This window comes from Passer domesticus, chromosome 15 (assembly GCF_036417665.1).
Source record: "Passer domesticus isolate bPasDom1 chromosome 15, bPasDom1.hap1, whole genome shotgun sequence".
In the NCBI taxonomy this organism is placed as follows: domain Eukaryota; kingdom Metazoa; phylum Chordata; class Aves; order Passeriformes; family Passeridae; genus Passer; species Passer domesticus.
Genome location: NC_087488.1, coordinates 3,673,832 through 3,697,064, shown reverse-complemented (window position 1 = coordinate 3,697,064; position 23,233 = coordinate 3,673,832). Strand labels below are relative to the sequence as shown.

Below are 23,233 nucleotides of genomic sequence, written 5' to 3'. Positions count from 1 at the left end.
TTCAGAGACTCTCTGTTCTTTCCTTCTTTTTTTTTTTGTGAAAACTAAGAAGCTTTTTGTGAAAGTAAGAAGTTTCAGTTTCATCCCTCTTGCTCATTTCCAGCCTGTCAGTTCTCCTCGAATACTGATTTTCATTTTCCTCTGCTCCCAGACTAAACCAATCACTCCTTCCCTTCCAAGCAGGAAAGTCTCTGGTTCTTCACTCCTGAACACACTGTTTAAGCCTTGCAGGTTTTCAGAGCTTCCATCCTGTTGCTTTCCCAATAATAACATCTCTGAGCCAAAAACTGCAATATGGACGTACCCAGGGGAAAAGCAGAAGATGCAGGCATGACAAGAAAGCTACAGGTGAGGGAGAGGAGTAGGTACAGGAATTCCTGACAGGAAAAAGATAACCTTCACTGAGTTCCCAGTGAGCAGCTGTAAAACCAGTTTAATTGGCCATTATGGCCTGGCTGCCTGTGGAACTCCTGTAGGATCATAAAGTGCTGTATTTCTGTGCTGATGCAGTCAGCCATAAAACAGGATATTTTTTCCCCTTGAATGAGGACACTGCTGTCTTGATCTAACTGGGGATCAGAAGATTTCAATAATTACATCTGTTGAAAACTACATGCATGGCTTTGCCTGGAATTATGATGGGGAAGAGAAAGACTATCAGGATGTCCCAATGATGCTTTTTAAAAAATTTTTATATGTCTCAACTGCCAATGTCCTCCTTAAATGCTAGAGATATTGAATATTCACAGTTAAATTTGGGCTAACTGGAACATTTCTCCATAACATTCCAGCTCTACTGCTGTTAGGAATACCCAGCCCTTAGTTCTGCATTTTTACCTGGAAATAGGTATAAACTGAAAGGGACCACAAAAATACAGACACACATTTTAAAAGTATTTGTCAATGTCATATTTTTAAATTAAAATCAGCAACTTCTTTAGAACACCATGTTTTGAAATGAATCCCACTGCACTCACCAGCAGCAGAGGAGGTCAGGAAGGCAGAGAAAACACTACAAAATCAAAAGTGGAGCTCATTCTCCCTGAAAAAGGGACAGTCAAGCCCAAAAAGGGGTCACTCACTTCAAAAACGCTTTTCCAGTCAGTGGGAGACTGTTCTCTGATGCTTTGGAATGTCTGGGATAGGTATTTTAGGAAGCAGAAAAGGTCTGAAGTGTATCCAGATGAAGCAGCCAGGTATTTCTAGGATAACAGAGACAGACTGGACTGGGGCAGGCATTCCAAGAGCTGACAGCTCAGAAGAGCTAATGAAAATCTGCACCAAAACCCTGAGCAGACTGAGCCTCAGGGAGGAAAAATCTGAACAGATCCCAAGAGACTCCAAGAACAAACATATGCAGGCACAAGACTAAGAACTGCTCTTTTTCATTCCCTCCCACCCCTCTTCTGAGTTTCCAGTTGCTTAGTGATCTGTTCTGGTGGAAAAGATTGACAGTTTAGCTTCCCCAGTACCACTGTCAGCTCTCCTCAAGCGTGAGGAGGCTGGAAAAATCCCTTCCTCAGGAGTAATCCCACCCTGTAAACAAACACTCAATACTTCATCCAAGGCAGGGCTTTTCCTTCCTGGAAGAGTAATTAAAAGGGCACAATGTCTCAGAACAAGCAAGTAGGTATGAGCACTGGCAGAAAGAAAAAAGATTTTGTGAAAATAATTCTGGTTCCTTTTGATGTTCCTTCCCAGCTTGCACCCTCAGCCCTCGCAGGGTGTCTGCTGGGATAGTGCCTCCCAAGGAGAAAATAGGGGCGGTATTTCTGGCCATTTCTGTGATATTTGTGCACAAAGGACAGAGCCTAAAACCAGAGGCACTTTTCTGAGAATTCCTCCTGGACAGAGGACCAGAAATTGCTTCTGCCTGACTTTTCAGAAAAGTGTGAAAAAGAAGCGGTAGAAAAGAAGTCAAAAACCAAAGAAAATACTTCTACAAAACTGATTGTGCTGGAAGAAAGCTGCTGCATCCTTACAGGCACATCCAGCACTGAAAAAAAACCCCAAGAGAATGGACAGGAACATGGGCACAGAAGGAACACACAGGCAACCACCTGAAGAATTATTCAACTGGAGAACACCTAAGACCTTAATGCATTTAGGTATTGATTCCATTCCCAGTTGTGTGAAGACATACAACACACATTAGACTGGATCTTTGAAAAAAGTTTTAATAGCACCATTAACCATGCAATTTAATGGCTGTATCAAGTAGTTACAAAATGTCTGTCTGTTGCAGATAAATTTGAAAAAAGCTGGCTGCCCTTACACACTTGTTCCCTTTCTGCAGACAAAAAAATCACCTCCTTTTTTGGAGGTGTCATCTGAAGCAAATAAAGGCAAGATGAAGAATCCTCTGAGACCTTCCTTGTAATTCAGTGAATCAAGGAATCTATGACAATGATGTCATCTGACTTTTACAGCTTCGTTCAGACATATTTTGTCTCCTTCCAGGCTCAAGTTCTGAAATTCAAATATAAGAAAGTACCGGCCTGACTTAATGTTTGGCCTATTTTTGGAAGCAGTACATGGACATCTCTCACTTATGTGGTTTTTGAGGGAAAGAAGGCAGTTAGAACGATTCCCAAAATCCACACAGAAATCTGGCTCTGGATTTACATTAGCAGCAAGAAATTTGCTCATTTATCGTATTTTGGGGTTTTATACTTAGACAAAACTTCCTAATGACAAATTACAGACTAAGGCAGAACTGCTTTGTATTATTCTTTCACCTTAAGGATAATGAGACATTTCTTCAGCACAGGTAAACTGCTGCATTTCCACCAAAATCCATAGGATTATACTCTCAATGGAATTTACACGCTGCCTCATAGCAGGTTATTAAAGAAGCAGAGCCTTGAAACACAGACAAACATTTCTGTGTACGTCCTGCATTCTATTCAGTAGATTTGGTAACAAATCATACCATTACCTCCAAGAACAGCAGCCCTTTTGCACACTCTAATGATGATGGAACATCCTGTAGGCCACATTTTAGTAAGAAAAGCTATTAAAATTCCAGGAAAAGAAATATAAATCATGTTGTAGCAAATTTGTTTTAAGCTGTCCCTTCCACGGCCATTTCCGTATGTATAAATTACCATATGTGCTTATATAAGAACATGGATGAGAGCAAAACCGGAGGGATAAAGCTTCTTATTTATAATCCAGGACAGCAAATCCTCTTTGATCCAGTACCTGAGATTTTTTTTCTTAACACTGCAGTGTACAAACAAGAATAATATTCATGGTGACATTCAAACACACAGACAAGAGACCATCTGCCATCTGCCATGATATGTCTCTCTTGTAACAGTAGATTACTGGTTTTATTATGAGCACACAGTAGTGGGCTTTTTAATTGTCCCTGCCCAGGGAGGGGGGCTGGAGCTGGATGATCTTTAAGGTCCTTCCAACCCAAACCATTTTATGATTCTCATTAAAGTGACAAACCCCAAACTGAGCAACAGTCAGCCTGTTTATATTTACAGACACCAGAAAACACATATTTAAACACGTATTTATTTACATTGTGATTAAACAGCTGAAAGCCCTGAATACTGAGATAGACTTACCTTTGTATCTTTATTTCTCACTACAATAAAGGATTAATGACAGGACGTGCAAGCCTTTTATTAGGTCTTTTAGTGATCTTTAATAGCTTTGAAAGCAAATGCTCATTGTACCCATGAAAACATTATCACTACATTGTTAGCACTTCCAATTAAGACAAAAGCAAATTTCACAGCAGACAGGGACACCTCACAGCTCCTGTTTTATTACAGGAAATTGTATCTACTTTTATTTCATGCTTTTAGAAAGAAGATCACACTGAATTTCCCAAGGCAAGGCAAGAGCAAATATACAGAGTTGAGAAAAGACTACTTACACTGGGAGTTGTTGTGTTGTAATTCCAAATCTTGATCTTGGATATACCAAAGTCACGTGAGCGGGTGGGATTGCGGATAACAAAGTAAAGTTGGACGGGTGGGTGGAAAGGGCACATCCAAAGGCAGCTTTCCTTGGGGAGCTAAAAACACAGACAAGCAGACTGTCACTAATGCTCCTTCTCCTGGAGCAGGTGTTTTAATTAACTCCCCACCCCCCCAGCAGCACAGGCAGCCATTAGAAAAGTAAAGGTTTCATAAAATCTGCTACGTAAAGAGCAAAAGCTCAGCCTCATTTCCCAAGAGTAAATCCCACTCTCCCGCCTGCCAGACAGCTCCCAACAACCTGGCAGTGAGCTAAAGGTCAGCTGCCTGCTGTCCCAGGGAGACATCTGCACGCTCAGAGCACAGGCAGAGCAAGGCCAGTTTATTTTTATCAAATTAATCAGCTTTGCTGGCACTAGGGGGGATCCCTGAGCACAATGGACATTCTACGATCATTTTACAATTTCTTTGCTTCTGGTTTGTCCTCTAAGGAGGGGAATCTTAGAGAATTTACTTTACTGCCTGCCTCTATTTTAATCAGGTTTTGCAGATAATCAGCTTCACTTATAGGTCTGCTCCTCAGAGCTATACTGGACTCTACACTGGAAATTTTCTAAGACATCACAGAATTCCCAACATGAATTTTACATACAACTGGCAATCAAGAGATTTTAAAGTATCAAGAAATGCCTAATTCTGGCGATTGTTAAGGACTGCTACCTCTACATGTTCAGAATGTAAGGAAAGGATATTTGGCAGCTCAGAAAGAAGTAAGTTTCAGAATCAAAATGTTGAATATTAATACATTTGATGTCCAGTGTTACCCACATGCAGATGATATACCAGTGATCTGAAAGCAGCTGATAAATTAGTTCCCCTTCTGTTCTCAGGGACACACAATACACAGATACACACACAGAAGACAACAGGCAGTCTTTTTCCACACCTTTCTCTCTGAAGTGAGTGTTTCAGTTTTCCCTGAAGGTGTTAACCACAGAACTTTCCTCCTGAGTCCTTCAGCTGTGTGACTAACAATGATAAGGACAGCACCCTGCAGCCTGTTCAGAACCAGCATGAATAGATCCACTTCTCACATGGTCCTCTCTCCACCTCTCCAGATTCTGATGGGTCTCTGCCCCCAGCCTCTCAAAAAGCTTTGGGAGACTGTTGCTGCTTTAACACCACTTTGGAGCACCAGCAGCCATAAGGGCGGCAGACAGGTTCTATCCTTTCTATTTAAAAAGAAAGAAGCCTCTTGACATCAAAGAAATGAAGGACAGCCCTCAAATCACGGTTAACCCAACTCCAGGGTCGACTTTCAAAGGTGCATCATGTTTTTGAAGCCATAGTTTGAACAAGAACGGTTAAAAAACAATTTCCCAACTGCAGACAACACCTGATAAGCAATCCATCTGCAGACCTCTCAAGGCAGGAGCTGACTCCCCCCAGAAATCAGTAGGTTCTGGTGTGTAGTGAGAGCCAGAGGTGCCTTCACAGGAAGGTACCTGATTCAGCACCAAAATGACCTGCTTCTGCTTCTCACTGGCTTCTCTGTAAAACTGCACACAATGTTCCAAAAAAACAGAGATTTATCAGAGCCAGGCTGAGTGTTGTGTCCTGAGTGAGAGGCAGCCATGGAGATCATTTTGTTCATCAGTGGAAATAACTGATAGAGCTGAGCTTACACAACCTCACAGGTGTTACAGTCCCCATGAGGGTGTCAAAGATCTGACACCAGAAATTCAAGGCACCATAAAGGATCCATGCCAAAACTCAAGAGTCTGTGGAGGACTCTCATGTTTTATCCCAAAGAGTAATGTCATGTCTTTGCCTTCACAAGAGGCACTTGAGCCTGGGGTTATTGTCTTGGAGCTGAAAATCTAACCCAAAAATTCTGTGAACCATCAGCATGGTATGTTAAGGAGAAGGAATTATATTTTTACTGGACCAAGGAAAAAGGGAAGAGTGGAAACCTTTAGTTTTGAGATTTTGTGGGAGATTGGCACTGCTTCTTGTGGGACTGAAGGTGTAAATGATGGAGAGTAAAGGAAGCCTCAAGCACTGTGAAGAGGAATGACACAGGTCTAAGGGTTCCCATGGGGAAGAAACACCTTTGTCAGGTATTTACCTGTCCTTGTTAGCCTGAGGTTTAAAAGACCTCTGTATGGATATAAGAATCAAAAAGTTTTGTGGAAAACAATTTCAATAAAATACCTAATCCATGACTTACTGAATATTATCACAGAATCCCAGAATGGTTTGGGTTGAAAGGGAACTTAAAAACCATCCAGTTCCACCCCCTGCCATGGCAGGGACACCTTCCACTGTCCCAGGCTTCTCCAAGCCCTAGCCAAGTTGGACTTGGACACTTCCAGGGATCCAGGGGCAGCCACAGCTGCTCTGGGGACTCTGTGCCAGGGCCTCACCATCCTCACAGTAAAGAATTCCTTCTCTATTATCTAATCCAAAAAGTTGAGAGCACCAGATATTCTGCCAGGCATTTTTTTTCTTTTACAGTACATCACAAAATAGAAGGAAGGAGGCAGTTTAAGTGCTCTTCTTAAAAGTCTGTAAGGGTAATAAATAAACTAATAAAATAAAATCCCTCATCTTCAATAAGAGTATTCTCAAAGACAAAAGTACACCTAAATGATCAAAGATGGAAGTGTTTTAGCCATGGTAAAATGAGTTTTCCACACAATAAGTTTTTATTTCAAGTTTTTGTTCTGTTGAAGATGTTCATTGCTTAGAGATTGATTAATTTATTGAGTTTTTAATGCACCCTGAAGCTTTCCTGTATGATCTGAAATGTACACAACCTGGAAGTGCTGCTCTGCCTTCTGAAGGAAGCTGCAGCTCAGGCCCCCCATACCCACAGCCTAAGAGCATATTCCCTGCCCAGATTGCATCTTGGATGCAGCCTCAAGAGAGGAGAGTCACAAATCAAGGGAATATATTAATCAATGCAATATAAAAGCTCATTTCTTAAGAATAATGAGATCTATATATGTATGAGTAATACTGAGAGTAACAGGTTCATAATGGCTTAATGAATGTAATACTACATAATTTATAAATATCTAGAGAGTCTGAGAGTCACTACTACAACTACTACTACCACTACTACTGAGTGTCACCTGCCAGCCAGCACAGCCTGAAAAGGAGAATGGGTGTTTAATATGATCCCAACTACAGTTTTCAGGAGAGAGTAAGGAAGATGCTCAGGAATATTTGTCTGGAAATAATATTCCATAAGGAGTTTCAACTAAATTTCTAAATCCTGCATATTTGTCCTCTTTTAAATCTCATCTATCTTGAGAGCAGAAAAGCACCATTAGCATGAAATGAGCTGTAATTTATGTTTTTAATAGACTAAGTCCTTCAGTATCCTCATGCACTAAAATCATACTATTTTTTTTACTAGAATCCTTGCTTTGAAGGCCCATGAAAAATGGCACAGAGTGAATGTGCAGCACAAATAAAACTATGGCTGTATGAAGGGCTGTGGATATTTGCTAATTCTTTCACACCAGTCACTGTCTTCTGCCCATTGTCATTAGTGTGGGAGCACCTCATATCTCCCCATCTTACTATCTCACACAAGAGCCATGAAAGACTTTTACCTGCCATATATTTTGCTTAATCTCTTCTTCAAAACTACCTACACAGTCTTATATTTCCATGATTCTTCCCCAGGTAAAAAGATAACAAGGGAACAAGAGAAAACAGGCACATTTTCTTTATAAATTTACTTCAATTTGTATTATCAATCTGAAAAAAAATAGCAGTGAAGCTCCTGTACCTTGAGACCACAAGGATTACTTCAGTTCTAAAACAAAGTTGTAACTGAATACCACCATCTTGAACAGGAGAGCTGCATTTGTTAATATGAAGCAATATTTGTAGGGTTTTTTTAATTATCAGATAGTTGTTATGCAGTGAGGTTCAAAATGTTTCTGAACAAAAAACCTGGAGATAGAGTATTATAGGAATATTATGAGAGAATTCAACATCCGGCACTAAGCTGTCTTACATTTAAGTTATTATTGACCAGGCAGCACAAATCCCCTGGGTTGTCAGCATTTCGAATGTCCACATCATGAGGAGACACAAAGATCCTCTTGTTGTGCAAATCAAAGAATTCCACCTGGCTCAGGCCCACATTTGCTGGATTCCCCCAGTTGGAAAGAAGTTCCATGGTCACATAAATGGCATCATGTACTTCCATATTGGCTGTCATCTAGACCAAAATAAAATATGGTAAAAACAGCAGTGACCAAGCAATAAAATGGGAAAGAAAAGATTCTTCAGACTGCAAAAATGATGTGTCAGAAGCAAAAAGATGGCAAAGTCAAGGCTATTTGGATGACATTCAATCAATCATTTTGGGTTACACCAATTCTGCCACACATCAACACTCTTAAAAAGCCTGAATAGAAGGTAACTAACTCTCTATTCTTGGTTTGATTCCTTTGTCATTCTGATGAACAGTGAGAAATTCTCTTTGTGCACCCTGCCATATGTTTATTACTTGATGTAGGGCAGAACTGAGGGATACAACTCATTCAATGTACTTTTATTTCAGTAACACTGGGAAGCACCAGTTATGGTGCACATATGCACAAACCTCTCTCCACATGGAATTTACTCCAGCTTTGCCACCAGCCAGGGATCTGTCACTGTCACAGGCAGAATGGCTCCCACGCTCCACAAAGGCTTTCAGGAGTCTCTTCTTTTGTCTGAAACAACATATTCTGGGTTATTTCCTCATAATTCCTGCATTTTTAAGAAATAGTTGGTGCAAAGGTGAAGAGATGATAAGATGAACCCCACAGGAAAATGTACCCGATACAAAATAACTTTTGCAGCATTCCACCTTGGATGGATACACAGAGTTTGGTTAGAAAGCTGGGCTCCAGTTCCAGCTGGTCCTGAGGCAGTGTGAGAAGAAAATGCAGAGGTGATCTGAGGACCCTAAAGTGAGATGCTGGCAGATCCTGCTCCACAGAAACTGGCCAAGGCTGCACTGCCTGATTTGCAACTTTCATGGTGTCTCAAGCATCTGAAGATTACCAGGTGTAGTAATTGGACTGGTGGCATTCTAAAAAATCTCTCTTAAAAAAGGAAGTGATCCTAAAGCAAATATATATAAATATATACCTGCTCCCAAAAGGGCAGAATCTCTCCACAGCTCTGGTGACTGTAGTCCTTGTCTGGCGTTTTTCTGGAGGTTCAGTCTTTGCAGAAAGAATAGAAGAAACAGAAAATGTCTCCTAAGTAAGAAAAATGTCAACATGTTCCATTCAGGTTGTTCCCACCACACAGCATCAATCTGCATCTCTGGAACAAGAGTTTGGGCCCAGCTCATCTGTAACTCTATACGAAGTCAAAGCATATTTAATGGAATTGGTCTTGATTTACAATGAAAGAGCTAAGTTTGGAGCTTGATCTTCTGTGTGGAAGAAGACATAGAAGCAATCTCTGAAGACTAGAAAATACACACACAAAGAGCCATAAATAAATAAATAAATAAATAAATAAATAAATAATCTCATTGTATACATTTGGTAGGATTCAGGGCTGGCCAAAGCTTTGGCACAGGTCTACTAGACTTTCTCCTCCAAAATCATCAAGTCTTTTAAAATCCCCAAACCCCTTAATTCTATTAGCATAAAATAATTATTTATTTTTTGAATAAAGAGCTATCAGTAAGATACCTAAGAGAAAACAGAAGTGCTGCATTCTTATAATGCTATGTGCTTTTTCTCTGACTCTACTCAATTTTTTTGTTGACTTTTCTTGACTTCCTTGCTTATGAGTTTTTAATTATTTTTAAACATGGTTTCTGGAGGTAAGAGATGAACACAAACAGGGGCAGAAACCCCTCTCCAGCTCATCCTCAGTGAGATCTAGCAGTGTACAGGACAGCTCTGCTCCAAAAGCAGAGCATGCACTAACAGGGGCAGTGTCCATGGTAAAGAGTCCTGGAGGAATGCAGGATTTATTGGGATGAAAATCACACTTTGCCTTGTTTCAGAAGCTTGCAGGATGAAAATGGCTCAAGTGGGCCTGCAGCTGTGCATCTGATTGTACAGACACATCCTATGGCTGCTCTATCAGGTGCTCAGTGATCCCTGTAATCAAGAGGGAGCTGTGGGATGCCATCCTGAGGAAGCAGATTAAAGGAAGCAACCCTTTGGAAGAATAATACAAATTAAATTACACTTAGGGGGCATCACCATTCATTCATACACAATCCTAATGGGTAAGAGATTGTAATTAATGGGGGTTTTGCTAGTTGAACAAACAGCTCTATTGTTTTTTTGCCATACCTTTTGGGGGTTTGTGGCAACTGCTTGCCTTTGCAGATCTCCCTGCAAGAATTCATTCTCAATCTGCACTGCTTGAACAACAGCTGAAACAGAGAAGTCAGGATCCTTCTCACACACACTCTTCCTGGTTACTGAAAGGGATGTTTCTGGTCGACTTAAGGGCTCTGGGACCAAAAAAAAAGGAAGAAATATTCATTTGTTCAGGACATACAAGTACAGAACATTCCAACATCTGAAACTTCCCATTCAGTAACTGACAAAGGGCTTTGCAAGCATCTATAACCATCCCAAATGAAGCTGAATTCCCCCAATTTGGTTTTATGCCAAGATTCCAAGTCACATCTTCTTTAGGCAACAGTTAAAACAGCATTGTAAGAAGAGGAAAACCAACAAATGAGAAACATAATTTTTATGCTTTTAGATTGCTTTGTTCTGGTATTTAGTGGAAATGCCTCGTAATAGTCCATTGAAAGGAAGTACATATAATTTAAGCACAGCAGGAATTTGTAATTGGGGTGTTCAGCTGTTTTGGAGGAATCCCCAGAGACTTCTAGCAAAACAAGGGGAGTCACGAGTTGCTATTTACAAGGCAAAATAAATGACCTTATCACTTAAGCAGTCATCACAATGCCCACACGAATCCCAATCTTCCCAAAGTTGATGGAGAAACAGAAACATCACAGCCTAGAAACAGGTTTGAAAGAAAGGAAATAAAATTTAACAAGAGATGATGTGAGATTGGACTAAAAGAGAAGCACAGTGGTTATATCTGAGGGCTTTAAAAGTCAAGGGAAGAGAAGAGACTGAAGTTGTAGAGACATTTAGAGTAAGGGAAAATACTGAAGTGCCAGAGTGCTCTCAGTGCTGCAGGGAGGAGAGCACAGTGCAAGTAACATGAAGTCCACCTTGGAAAGACAAGAAGTTCAGACTGAGCTTTGTGTGCATGCACTCCTTGCACATACACCCATGAAAACTTTCAACAAGCATCAGTCATCTCTGCAAAAACAGGGATGGAATAAAGACCTGCTAATTCTCCTGTACTGTATCATCCCCCTGAAATGAAATTCATTTAGGATTTATCACAGCAGTTGGACAGAAACAGCTCCAACCAGCACTATTATAACCTGAGAAAATACTGCACACATCTCTGGGAAGTCAAAGCAACATCTGCTTCAACAGATGGTGGGTGAGGGTCTCAGAAGCTACAAAGGGGATTTATTCTGGAGCCAAAAAGAATTAACTTCTTTTTCTCTGTTTGGTTTACTGCTAATTAAGAAACTAATTATTTTGGCTTTTCAAAACCACTGGCCTTAGTGCTTTCTTGGGACACATCTGGGTTCTGCTTTTTTGAAAAGAGCAGCTTGACCACAGAGTATGGCAGGTCTGAACATTTCACCTCAGACCCTTCAAACTCAAGCTGATCAGACTTATTCAGTTCAGGACTGCACTGACCTACAACTGCAGTCACAACTTCAGTCCCTAGTTTTGGGGTTTGCTGTGTTTTGTTGGGGTTTTTTCCCCAGGTTAAGACCACACCTTAGCAGTAGATTTTTAGAATGAGCAGCAGTGGCTTCCAATTATGTTCTCCAGCCCAAGAAAAATATTTCCTTGTATGGTGCTAGATACTGGCATATCTACCCAGCACTGCAGACTGATCTCAGTGTTCAAGGTGTAATTCAAGCACAGTCCCAAGCAGCCACAGGGCTCTTTTGTCATGCTGTGAAAAGCTGTGCCTTTATTGTGGTGTAGAACTCTGCATTTTGTATAGCTACAAATGTGTTGTGTTAAACTCTTCCACCAAACGCTGACTGGGAGAACACACATTTCCAGTAATACCACAGGGAATGGACCTCCACAGGGAAGTGGGAAACACTGAGCAAGTACTGAACTAGGACTGGAAGGGAGAGGGAAAATCTTGTGCTGTGGAAGCAAAAAGAGAAGGAAGATAGTAAAGATGTGGGAGAAGATTGAAGTATACAAGCTTTTACACTTTATCACAATTCCACTGAAGTCAGAACATTTGAGGTGTTAAAAAAAACAACAAAAGCACAGAAAATCCCACTTAAAAAAAAAAAAAAAAAAAAAAACCAAAACAGGAGAGTGACAGCTAAAAAATTCACATAATGACAGATGTGTGCTAAAATTGCATCTGAGCCAGAGGGGAGAAAAAAGCATGAAAACTCTCCTTATTGACATCATATATTCTTATTTCTTACTAGAATACATTGTTTCATGTCTGTCCTGGTGCAAGAACTCAGCAGAGAGTGGCCGAGTGCCTTTATTTTTCAGCATGACTGGTTTGACAGGAATGTACACTTCAGCACTGTCCTTTCTTTTGGCTGAGAGAACTTGCACTGGCTTCACTTCTGCAAGATAAAAAGGAAAAATAAATAACAAACTTTAAAGTTACGTGTAAGCAGCCAGCCCAGGAAAATTTATTGGATTTTAAATGCTAAAGTTTTGCCACTTTAATTATGTTGGCATAGTAAAAAGTGATAATTTCCATCCCTTTCACTGGCACTGTTCTGTTGATGCAGAAGCACATATGGATGGCTGGCACTAACTCAAACAAAATAAAAATAGTATTATAATGTACCAAGATATCTCATCTCTGACAGATATTTACCTGCATTACTGTCAAGAAAAGCAAAAATAAAAAAGAAGTCCTGAGTTATTTGTTAACACAGTTATACCAAAGTAAATTCTTAAAATACAGACACAAATGTTATCTTGTTTAGAAGTTTCAGAGGGGGGGAGAGTTTTCTAGAATAGCTCATAGACGTACTTCTTCCCTTTTTGGTTTGGGAATTATTAATGCCTCTATTGTTTCCATCACAGCTCTGAAATTTGTCTCTGGACAAAAAGTCCTGCACCCTCCCAGAGATTTTGTTCTCACTGTGCTTCCATCCCTTGTTCCTGTCTCTTCTTCTGCCCCTCTCCCCATTCACACTCCACTCACATCCATGATAATGAAAGGAACACCCCTCTACTTAATTCATTCCAAGATTGCTCCTCTGAATTTATGCAATTAACTACAGATTAGGGAAAGAAAAAAAGAAAAAGGAAGCAGTAAAATAAACAAAACCAAAAAACCAAAACCAATTACTGTACCCAAAATGAGCAGAGAGGGAATTTTGAGAAATACTGAAGGTAGGCTTAGGTCTGGTTTCTGCCTGAACTCTTCACCCTTTTTTAAATTCATCTTTGAGACATAATGACTGGCTGTGGGTTTGGACACTGAGGTCTCCAAAGGAGACAGAAAGAGACAAAAAGAAGTGGCTCATGTCAATCACCAGGGATGAACAGCACACACTGGGACAGGTACCCAGCACCCAGGATGTGAAATAAAGGTGAGACTGGGAAGACTTGGCTGCCTGAATTTCTGCAAAAATAGTTCCAAAATATATCTAAAAACATGGTAATTCCTTGAGAAATCTCATAGACAGTCTGAGACAATCTTAGTTCAAGTGTCTAGAGGTGCTGATGCAGGTGCAGTAAGCAGGTCTGTATCTTTGGATTTGCCAAAAAATTCCTAATGAAGTACAAGAGGATGCAAGTGTCCCAAATCAGGAGATCAAAACAACAGGTTTGCTGAAGGGCATGAGAACTTGGGAGGATATGGAGTACCTCCTAATTATCAACCTTGAAAGTAATTCCCTCAAAGAATGATTATTGTAAAGAAGAATTGTGGAAGACACAGACTTACTGCTTTGATCCTGGTTGAACTCCAGCACAGCTGGGGCACCAGAATCAAGGCCAGAGCATCTCCCAGCATCCTGATGTTCAGAACCTTCCTGCTGCAGTGCCCCACTGCTATCCAGCTGAAGGCCTTCAAAGCCTGTAATTGCTTCCTCAGTGGGAGATGGGTCTGAAAACACATCCTCTTCAACAGAGTCATAATCATCACTAAGGGAGTCTTCTTCCATCCTCTCCTCTTCCACACTGTGCTGCAAGCTGCTTCTCAATTCCTGCTACAATATAAACACATCTGTCAGAAAAGCTCAAACTCGTATTTTAGAATAAACCAGAGTGGCTGCCAGTTCCTCTCCAGGAAAAAGAAAAATCTTCTGAGGAATTCAGAGCCATGATGCAGCTAAAAATATTCCCATTCCTATGTCATGTCTGGCCTCCTTTGACGAGGGCTTGTAAAGAAAAATCATCCTAAAACTCCTGTGCTCCTTCTCATCAGTACCCAGCATGAACACTCTGTAGGCCAAGGAGTTTTTATTTGCAAAACCAATTTTTAGGAATAAGTTACAAAAAGCAAGTGAGAGGGAGAGCAAAGGCATATATTTGTGCAGTCTCACAGTTGTGCCTTGCTGTTTGAAGAGTAGCTGCAATCCAGAATTTCCAAATGCCTTCACAAGACTGTCAAGCTCATGCAGCAGCAACTCCTTTTTAAGCACATGATAGATGATAATAGTCCTGCCTTGTACACATCTGTACTTCAAAAACCAGCAGAAAAAGAGTTGGGCTCTAATGGGCTAAGCTCCCAGCTTGCACTGAGTTTTTTGAAGTGGACACACTGTAACAGGATTTTATGCAAAAAATAACCTATTTTGAAATTTACTGTGGAAAAAACTGCCCTGCCTTTCTCATCACACACCACAAACAGCACAGATGATGCTGGAGAGCAGAGTGCTTTCATGAATGCAAAAGGAAAAGACCTTGCATCTCTTAAATGCCTTCCCCCCACCTGGCTTTGTTGGTATTAGAGTTTTGAGATAAATATAGGTAAGCAAACTGTATAAAATGAAAACCTGAAGCTACCTTAGGTACAAATGGACTGTGACAGTCTATATTCAGTTTGCAATGAAAGCTTCAAGCTCCTACAGATTACACTCGTTAGGAAATCCATGTTGACAGAAATATATTACAAAGAGCAGACAAAGTCAGGCTCAAAAGAGGGTTTATAAGCAACCTGAGCCTTGAGATCAAGCATGTCTTTAAAACAGTCAAAACTAATATTTCCAGCTCTTTGACAGGAAATTGTACAAGCTTTCTTTTCCTTTGAAAACTCTGCATCTGCAACCTCTGCAAAAACACATTATAGCCTCAGTAAAATCAAAATTATTTCCATCTTGACTAAAAAGAAAAGTGGGGGGTTGTTTTGAAATTATTAGCTTCCTATTAAAGCCACAAAAAATATATAAATATCCATCAGTGTAAACAAGTTTGTAGAGCAAAAAATAATCATCAATGCAAGAGCAACATAGGAGTGAGAGAAAAATGCAAGCTAGGAAAATATGCTTGGGAATTTTGTCTGATGTCAGTGGTAAGATCTGTTTAACAGTTTCATATATAGATGCTACTCCATTACCCAGAAAAGCTTTATTTATGTCATTAATTGCTCAGGCAGAAAAAGCGTTCATAAATTTTTGTTCATTGATTAGTTTTCTTTCACATTTGTGAAGTGTGCTAGAACAAACTGCAATTAGTGATCAAATGGAAGGCTGCACAGTCAATACAACAACAATCCTTGATGCAAATCAACTGCATTGATTAGAACATTTTCAAATAGTCTGATTTTTGTTAGGTAAAACAATGATATGCAACAATTTTAGAATCATTATTTAAAGACTACCCTAAAGGCACCAAAAGCTGTTGTTTCAGCTTTCTCTAACCTGACACCCAGGAGTGATGTTCACTTGCACAACAATTAAGTGAACTGAAAGAGGCTCCTCGCAGGAAATACCTCAATTCAGCCCAACAGAGACAATATTCCACCTCTTAAAAATAAGGTTTAACATTTTGTAGTGTTGCTGATTGAGACTTGATTTTCAAGAAGCTTTTCTTTTTTTTTTCCTTCTTTTTGTCACATCTCATCACAGCAAAATTCTCTACTGAAGACACCACTATGAGAGGTTTGGGTGCTCCAGATGAAGCTGATCCCTGAGCACAATCACATTTCAAATGATACTGCCATGAACAACAGAAGGCAGCTGCACCTGTACCTGGGAGAGAGGACCATCATCATCATCATCACTGCTGCTCTCCACACTCAAGCTTTCATAAGGTTCAAAATCTTCAGAGTACTGCAGAGATGGTTTAATGTAGAGTTTACCCCCTTCTTCTGTCTTAATTGCCACAGTTTTCTGTCAAAAGAAGTGTTCAAAGAAATCAGATTCCTTCTGTGTATCAGCAGTACTAAAAGAGTAACCATCACACTTTAAATAACAACAGCCTGATCAAGCACTGTTTTTCCCCTCTGTTCCACACAAGGTTTCTGTCCTCCCTGAGCTCATCTTTGGGCCCCTGAGTTATGGTTTAACAGCCCTGGTCCAACTCCCCACGTGCTGCTGCTGAGCCCAGAGTGGCAGTGATGTTAAACCTTGCTCTCTGCTGTTCCTACTCTCCTCTAGCATTTTCTAAGTGCCAGGGGCAGAGATGTCCCAGAAGGAATATTCTAAGGCCACTTGGGTGAATTCTTTCATTGAGTCCATCTTTCTCCCTCACAGCAGCCCTTAGCACAACCCAAGTTTGACAGGTTTGGCCAGGAATTGCTGGGTCCTCTAGACATCCAAAAAATCCCCATGGAAAATCACTGGGAAAGGAAACTGCTATCTGGTACAACCTCCTTCTCACTCTGTGGTTGCACTTTTCCTTAGCTAAATAACTCCAGTTATTCATAAGAATATAATAACTCCTATCCTCCCATCCAACTGGATAAAAGACTTAAGGAATCATCCTAAGCTAGTCCCAAGTAGCAATCAGGTTTTAGTACAGAGCCACACATCTGGCAAATTCAGCAAAGAAGTCCTGACAGGCCATAATGGAAGCTGAGAAAATGAATTCAACTAAGCAGTAAGAGTGGTAAATAAAGTAATGAAGCCTTAAAGCTTGAATGTGAAGTATTTTCTGAAAGAAAAGAAAACCTGCACAGCACAAACACTTATCCACAATGCCAAAGTCCTCTGATCCCATCACTCAAGCACAGACTGGACATCCAGCCAGGCCAATGGCTAATCAAGTAGTGTAATTACTTGGGTGACATGTCTCCATTGTTCTGAATTCACATTTATTCTTCTAATTAAGTCCTTGACAGGTTAATTCAGATCCTTCTTAAGGCTAAAAGAAAATAGGTTTCTCTTCTGAGATTTCTCTGGTGAACCAACAACTGATGGCTGGAGCTGATGGCTCCAAATTTCTTATAGATAGGATATTTTTATTTACATGCATTTCCCTCTCTTATAATCTACAAGAATTTATCACAAATTACAACTCAAGTTATTCAAATTACATTTCGTTATCCCTCAATCTTGTTGCAGGGTGGAGAACAGCAGTAACAGGCAGGGATGTCTCTCCAAAATGAGTTTCCCATCCTTTGCACTAGATCAATTCCCTAGGGTGCCACCAGCGCTATCCAGCAGCAGCTATTCTGCTGGAGGACACATTGAGCCACTCATGTCCAGGCTACAAAAGCTTCTGTGATGAATGTCACTGAAGCCAAACCCTTTCAATGAGATTTGCTTCCTTAGGCTTCCAAGCAGACACAAATCTGAGCAGGGTAGCATTTCATGTTGTCAGGACCCAGCCCAAGCCACTCAGAGAGCCCCAGCTGCCCACTCTGTACCACTTACAAACAATTTCCCCTAAATTTATTCACAACCTAAGAATCAAAGCACCATTTCTTCCACCTGCCCCATACCTGAAGCCAATTCCTGCGTTGTATCTTGCTTGTGGCAGTCTGAGGGCTGTGGTCTGGCAGCCCACTCTCTTCTAGCTGGGCTGCTTCTTCAGCAGGGACACACAAGGATTAGAAGAGAGGAGAGAGAAAGCAGAAATATTATATTAGATAATAAACAAACACCTTTGTTTGTGGATTTGTGGGTTTTTGTTTTCCCCCCAGCTGAGGACAGAAGAGTAAATCTGACACATAAATGGAATCAACAGCTGCAAAGATATCCCACATCAGATCCTGGCCAGTTCTATAGCAGGAGTTTTGAACGTCTTCAGGGACAATCATCAAGTGGTTTTAAGAGAATAAATTCTTTTAAGATACAATAGCTTAACAGCAGGGGAAGCCCCACCTTTTTTGATATGAAAATATAGAAATACATTCTGGAACAGGGGTACACATCATTCTGACTCCCAGCTGGGTAGAAGGTAACCTGTGTGAGGAAGCTGACTGAGCCCAGAACCCAACTACCAAAGGCAGACTGACAGACAGGGTTCTGGTGAACAACAGGTGACATGCTGGGTTTACAAAGGAATTGTGTGTATTTACTCTCAAAATCAAGGAAACATAAAACATTGGCAGATTAAACAGAAGGTACTGGGTATTTAACACACTGTGCACAGAAGGATTCTTCATGTATAAGCCATAAATGAAGGACAAACAACCATTATTCTTCCTTTCTAAGGCAAGGAGGAGTTGGTTCAGGAACTTCTGCAGACAATCTCTGTATAGTTAAGGAGAACTAAGGGTCTCTGTGCTGGAAAGGGCCCCAACTTAGAGTGGAGCAATGGATTTTTAAGAAGATGCTTTGATTGAGAGCAAGAGACAAACAACTTGCAGGTCACATCAGTGTCCTCAATGGAACAAAGGCATCACCAACACTCTCAGTAGCATCCTAAATAAAGGCATCTCATTTCCTATGGCCAAGACAGATTTACAGCTTCCATTTCTTCTCAGTAGAGAAAAACAGCTGATGCAAAACCTTTTTTCTTTAAGCCATAATTTAATGGTCACCCTAAGGCTGCAGGAACTGGCACTACCAATAAAAGAAGCTATTGTCCGACAAAGGTCATAGAATCACAGAAAGATTTCATTTGGAAGGAACCTCTGGGGCTCACCAATTCTAGCTTTCCACTCAAAGCAGGGTTTACTTCAGAATTAAATCAGGTTGCTCATTACAGCTCTCAATACCATATTTTCTTTTCTGGGGGTTGGACAACCCTACAGGCAGTGATCTTTTCAGAGAACTGATATGGCAAGTTTAGATTGTGGGAAAACATAAAAGATTCCTTTTAGTTATGGCCCTTGGCCAGTCTGGTTCACCAGGAGACTGCACAAAAGCTGGTCCAAGCAGACAGGAGGGAACAGGCCCGGGGCAGGACCATGCTGGGGGAAGTGTTTGCTTCTTTGGAGTGATCACAGCATTGCAGGATGTTGTTCTACTGCTCCAGCACAAAGTATGTCTCTGTCTGTATCTTCCCTGCCCAAAACAGGACTAAACAACAGAGGGGGAAGGGAATGGACTGCTCCAAGGAAGAGAACCAGCCCTTCCAACCAGAGCTCCTGCTACTCCAACAGGCTATTCCCAAGGAACACCAGAAATCCTTTGAGCCAGCTTTGGTGCTGATTGCTCTGCTGCATTGGCTCTGCTGGCACTGAACTGCCTTCAGCTTACACTGAGAAGTGTGGTTGGATTCAGTCACTGCTTTGGGAGAGAACTGGAAGCACCTTGCCCTTGCACTCTCTGAGAATCCATCTCTTCAAAGCAACTGCCCAGAAGCCCCTCAAGTGTGCTGCAAATGTGAGTAGGAAAGGGGGAGATGGCAGGACTCATGCTACCACTGCTGAGGACTTCATCCTCAGAACTGCTTGAGTGGCTGAAGAGACTCTTTATCAGTCATGGAGTGACAGGACAAGAGGGAATGGCTTTACACTGACAGAGAGCAGGGTTTGACTGGATATTAGAAAAAAAATGGTTCCCTGTGAGGGTGATGAGGCCCTGGCACAGGCTGCCCAGAGAAGCTGTGGCTGCCCCTGGATCCCTGGAGTTGTTCCAGGCCAGGCTGGACAGGGGATGGAGCAATCTGGGATAGTGGAAGGTGCCCCTGCCCACAGCAGAGGCTGGAACAAGATGGGCTTTAAGGTCCCTCCCAGTTCTGTGATTCCATGATTCTGATGATTCCACCACTATGTAGTGGTCATAGTTTGACATGGATTCAAACTATGGTCCCTCTAAGCCAGGAAGAACAGTCATTGAAATCCCAGGCAGAGGCTGATGCAGCTGAGCGAGTCATCTGTGCAACAAACATTAATTTGGAACAAAAATATCCTTCCCAAGGGATGGATGGGATGTGAATACCAACCAGTACCTGTTTGGGCACACAGAACAGTTCCACTGGTGTCACTCCCTCAGACATTTGAGCTGTCAATGCCTATTTAACTAGGCAAGGACTAAGTATACCCTCAAAATACTAATTCTAATCCAAGGAGAACCTCACATCACCCTCAAGACACATATTTGTGACCCCACAGACACTCACTGAGCAACAAACAGAGTTGTGAAGCAATGTGTGGGTTATAGACCCAAGGAAATGCCAGCACACCCAGAGCCCAGCTTCACTGCCCTCCAACCCATCATTTCCTTTAATTCATTACCAATCCTAAGCATCAAAACTTTATCAATCACTATTATCAGTAATTACTCCTAGGGAACACAAAGAAAACAGTCCTGACAAACAGATTTATGATGACACTTTCAGGAACCAGAAAGAGGAATTTATGCCTGTTCTGGATTATTAAGTACCACCCATTCCTAATTTTTCAGTGAAGACTAATCCTATAGATGGATGCTTTAGAAGTAATAAATGATGCAATAACTCCTATGGGAGATGGATGGAGAAGAAAATTCAATGCTGTATCTCAGCTAGGAATCATTCCTGTAAGTAAAATCATATTCAATCACTGAGAAGAAATACCTTGAAATGAAAGAGACCACAAAATTGCTAAGGTAGAACTCCCAGGCAAGAAGCTCATACAGACCAGCAGTGACTCCCATTCTGGACTCCAGTGGCAAAACCAAATGGAAGAGGAAAAATGACAGGATGATGGTTCAATTGGTATTTTCACTGCAGCTTCATGTGCTTAAAACAACACCACTGGAGTTAAACAGCAAAACACTGAGATATCTTCTGCAGAGCTGGTGCTACAGTCTCTGATAGATGGAGTTGAGGAAAGGAACAGAGACTGCAGCTGGAGTCTTCAGAGATGCCTAAGACAGGTATTCTACCTTGACTGAAGCAAATGGCTTTAAGGGACCATAGAAATAAAGAATTTTAGTTAAGCTGAGATGTAACACCTGCACAGCAGAACTTTAAGAGGAAATTTCTCTTGACAGGAGTTCCACTAGAGCTGCTGCCACAACATCCCTTCACAATTTTTGGAGCAAAAAGTCCAAGATGTTGATTTACACCCTCCTTAGCTACCTGAAGATGTATCAGCCCTGTGTGACAGATTTCCACCACTTCCCAGAACATGACCATTTTTACATCATTGCACACAAGGCTTCACTTTCACAGAGAGCAGTGGAGCCAGGTGACAAGCTGATTCCTCATCACCATCCCACACAGCCTGCAGGAAATTATACAAGCTGAACACACCTAAGCCTGCAAACAAGCAGAATGTGCCCAGTGTAGCAGGAAAACAAATTAAGGAGATGAAGTTAGAGCCATGGTTGGAACAGTTATTGCAGGAAAAGTTTGTTTCCGGTATTGTTGAGATTAATAAACTTTCAATCAATAAATTATCACAGCAGGTAACTTTTTTAACTCTTTGTCTTCATTTTAGGTGAAAATGAAGCTTAAGCAGGCTATCACACATTAAAATAACACTCTGAGATAGGTTGTAGCAAGTGTGAACATAACTGACTAAGGCTGGTAAACTGCTTTACACAGGGATTTAGTAAAATCAACTTTCTTTTCATTATGCTAAATAGATTAGAAGGCCAGTAAGCTCATACTTTATACTTTCATGCATGCAAAATTATTCCTGTCACTGCACTGCTCTCAATGACAGACAGACTTAAATTAGAAACGAAATACCCATTTTTCCATAAAGTCAGCTAATCACTGGGGAAAAAATGGTTGATTTTCTTCACTTCAAATATTTAAATAAAGATTAGCTATCTTTTTAAGACAACTATTATAGCTTAAATGTAATTTATGAGCTTAATGAAGCTATTACTGGATATAATTTGATTACAGTCTATGTCATCAAATGTCATTTGTCCTCAGGAGACCAGGCTTGGATAACACTGAAGTCCATCAGATCTTAAATCCTCTTAATGGTGTTATGTGTCAAAGGTATACCATTATTTCCCCCTGACAATTTATATACATTTCTAATCTTCTACTTTTAGTTAGAGCTGTTTAACAAATGAAGAGGCAGGGAAGTTAAATGTTGGAATTAAAGAGGGATCAAGTGAAAAATGGGTAGGGTGTTGCAGAGACTATTCCTTACACACAAGCAGCTTCAGCACTCTGATTTCCATGGAATTTCATCCCACCAGGCTCCAGAGGTGCTGTCCCTGGGTGCCAGTGACCTCTCTGCCTGAGTGCCAGCTCTGGTGCAGCTCTGCCAGGCTGCCAGGGCACTCACCCTTTGTCCTGGTGGGTCTGAGCCTGTTCCTCAGGCAGCTGTGTGGGGTGATTTTCCTGGGGTACTTTCTTAGCTCAGAGTTAGCTCCATTCACATACAGAGAAAATCCTTTTTCCAACTGCTCCAGTCTGATTTGCACGGGATCTTTTCTTTTTAACCGCTCCTGCAGCCTGAAGGAGAAAGGCCAATAATTCATCCTTGCACAGTGCATACACAGATGGTCAGATCTCCAATAAATACAATAACACACCGTGTCACAAAGCTGAAAAATATGTTCCCAGTTCAAGGAACCCTTTCAGAATACATCTTCCAGGGTCTGTTCCTGTTCTGCAACGTGCCTATGAGCACCCACACACTGTGACAGATGAAGTTTGACCAAGCTTTTCCTTTCTGAGTTTTTTTCCATGTTATTTCTTACTTCACATTATCTTCTCCATTTGGTATTTTGCATATTTAACCTTTCTTCTTAAGAATTTTAAAGAATTTCACTTAGAATTTCAAAAAGCTTAAAAATTGTTGGCCTCTTTTCAAGAATAGAAATGATTATTTGTGTTTTGAAACTGGAGGTAGAAAGCCCCCAGCCAACACTGCAGTTAGAGATAGCAGAAAATTAAATGCTGGTTAAAATAATA

General features: G+C 41.0%; 1 protein-coding gene across 2 annotated transcripts in view; it reads right to left on the bottom strand.

Annotated features, from left to right (window-relative positions):
* The window catches only part of KATNIP (katanin interacting protein), a 55,634-nt gene that overhangs the window by 29,813 nt on the left and 2,588 nt on the right, over positions 1-23,233 (bottom strand). Inside the window, exons 4-14 of one of the 2 annotated variants that reach the window (XM_064390464.1) lie at positions 22,602-22,771; positions 17,919-18,004; positions 16,225-16,365; positions 13,977-14,241; positions 12,487-12,636; positions 10,271-10,434; positions 9,099-9,211; positions 8,566-8,677; positions 7,972-8,178; positions 3,896-4,036; positions 1,083-1,202 (exon numbers count right to left, since the gene is read on the bottom strand). In XM_064390464.1, the coding sequence (XP_064246534.1) occupies positions 1,083-1,202; positions 3,896-4,036; positions 7,972-8,178; positions 8,566-8,677; positions 9,099-9,211; positions 10,271-10,434; positions 12,487-12,636; positions 13,977-14,241; positions 16,225-16,365; positions 17,919-18,004; positions 22,602-22,771 (1,669 nt within the window). The remainder of the gene's footprint in view (positions 1-1,082; positions 1,203-3,895; positions 4,037-7,971; positions 8,179-8,565; positions 8,678-9,098; positions 9,212-10,270; positions 10,435-12,486; positions 12,637-13,976; positions 14,242-16,224; positions 16,366-17,918; positions 18,005-22,601; positions 22,772-23,233) is intronic. The other variant, XM_064390466.1, reaches the window with a different exon arrangement.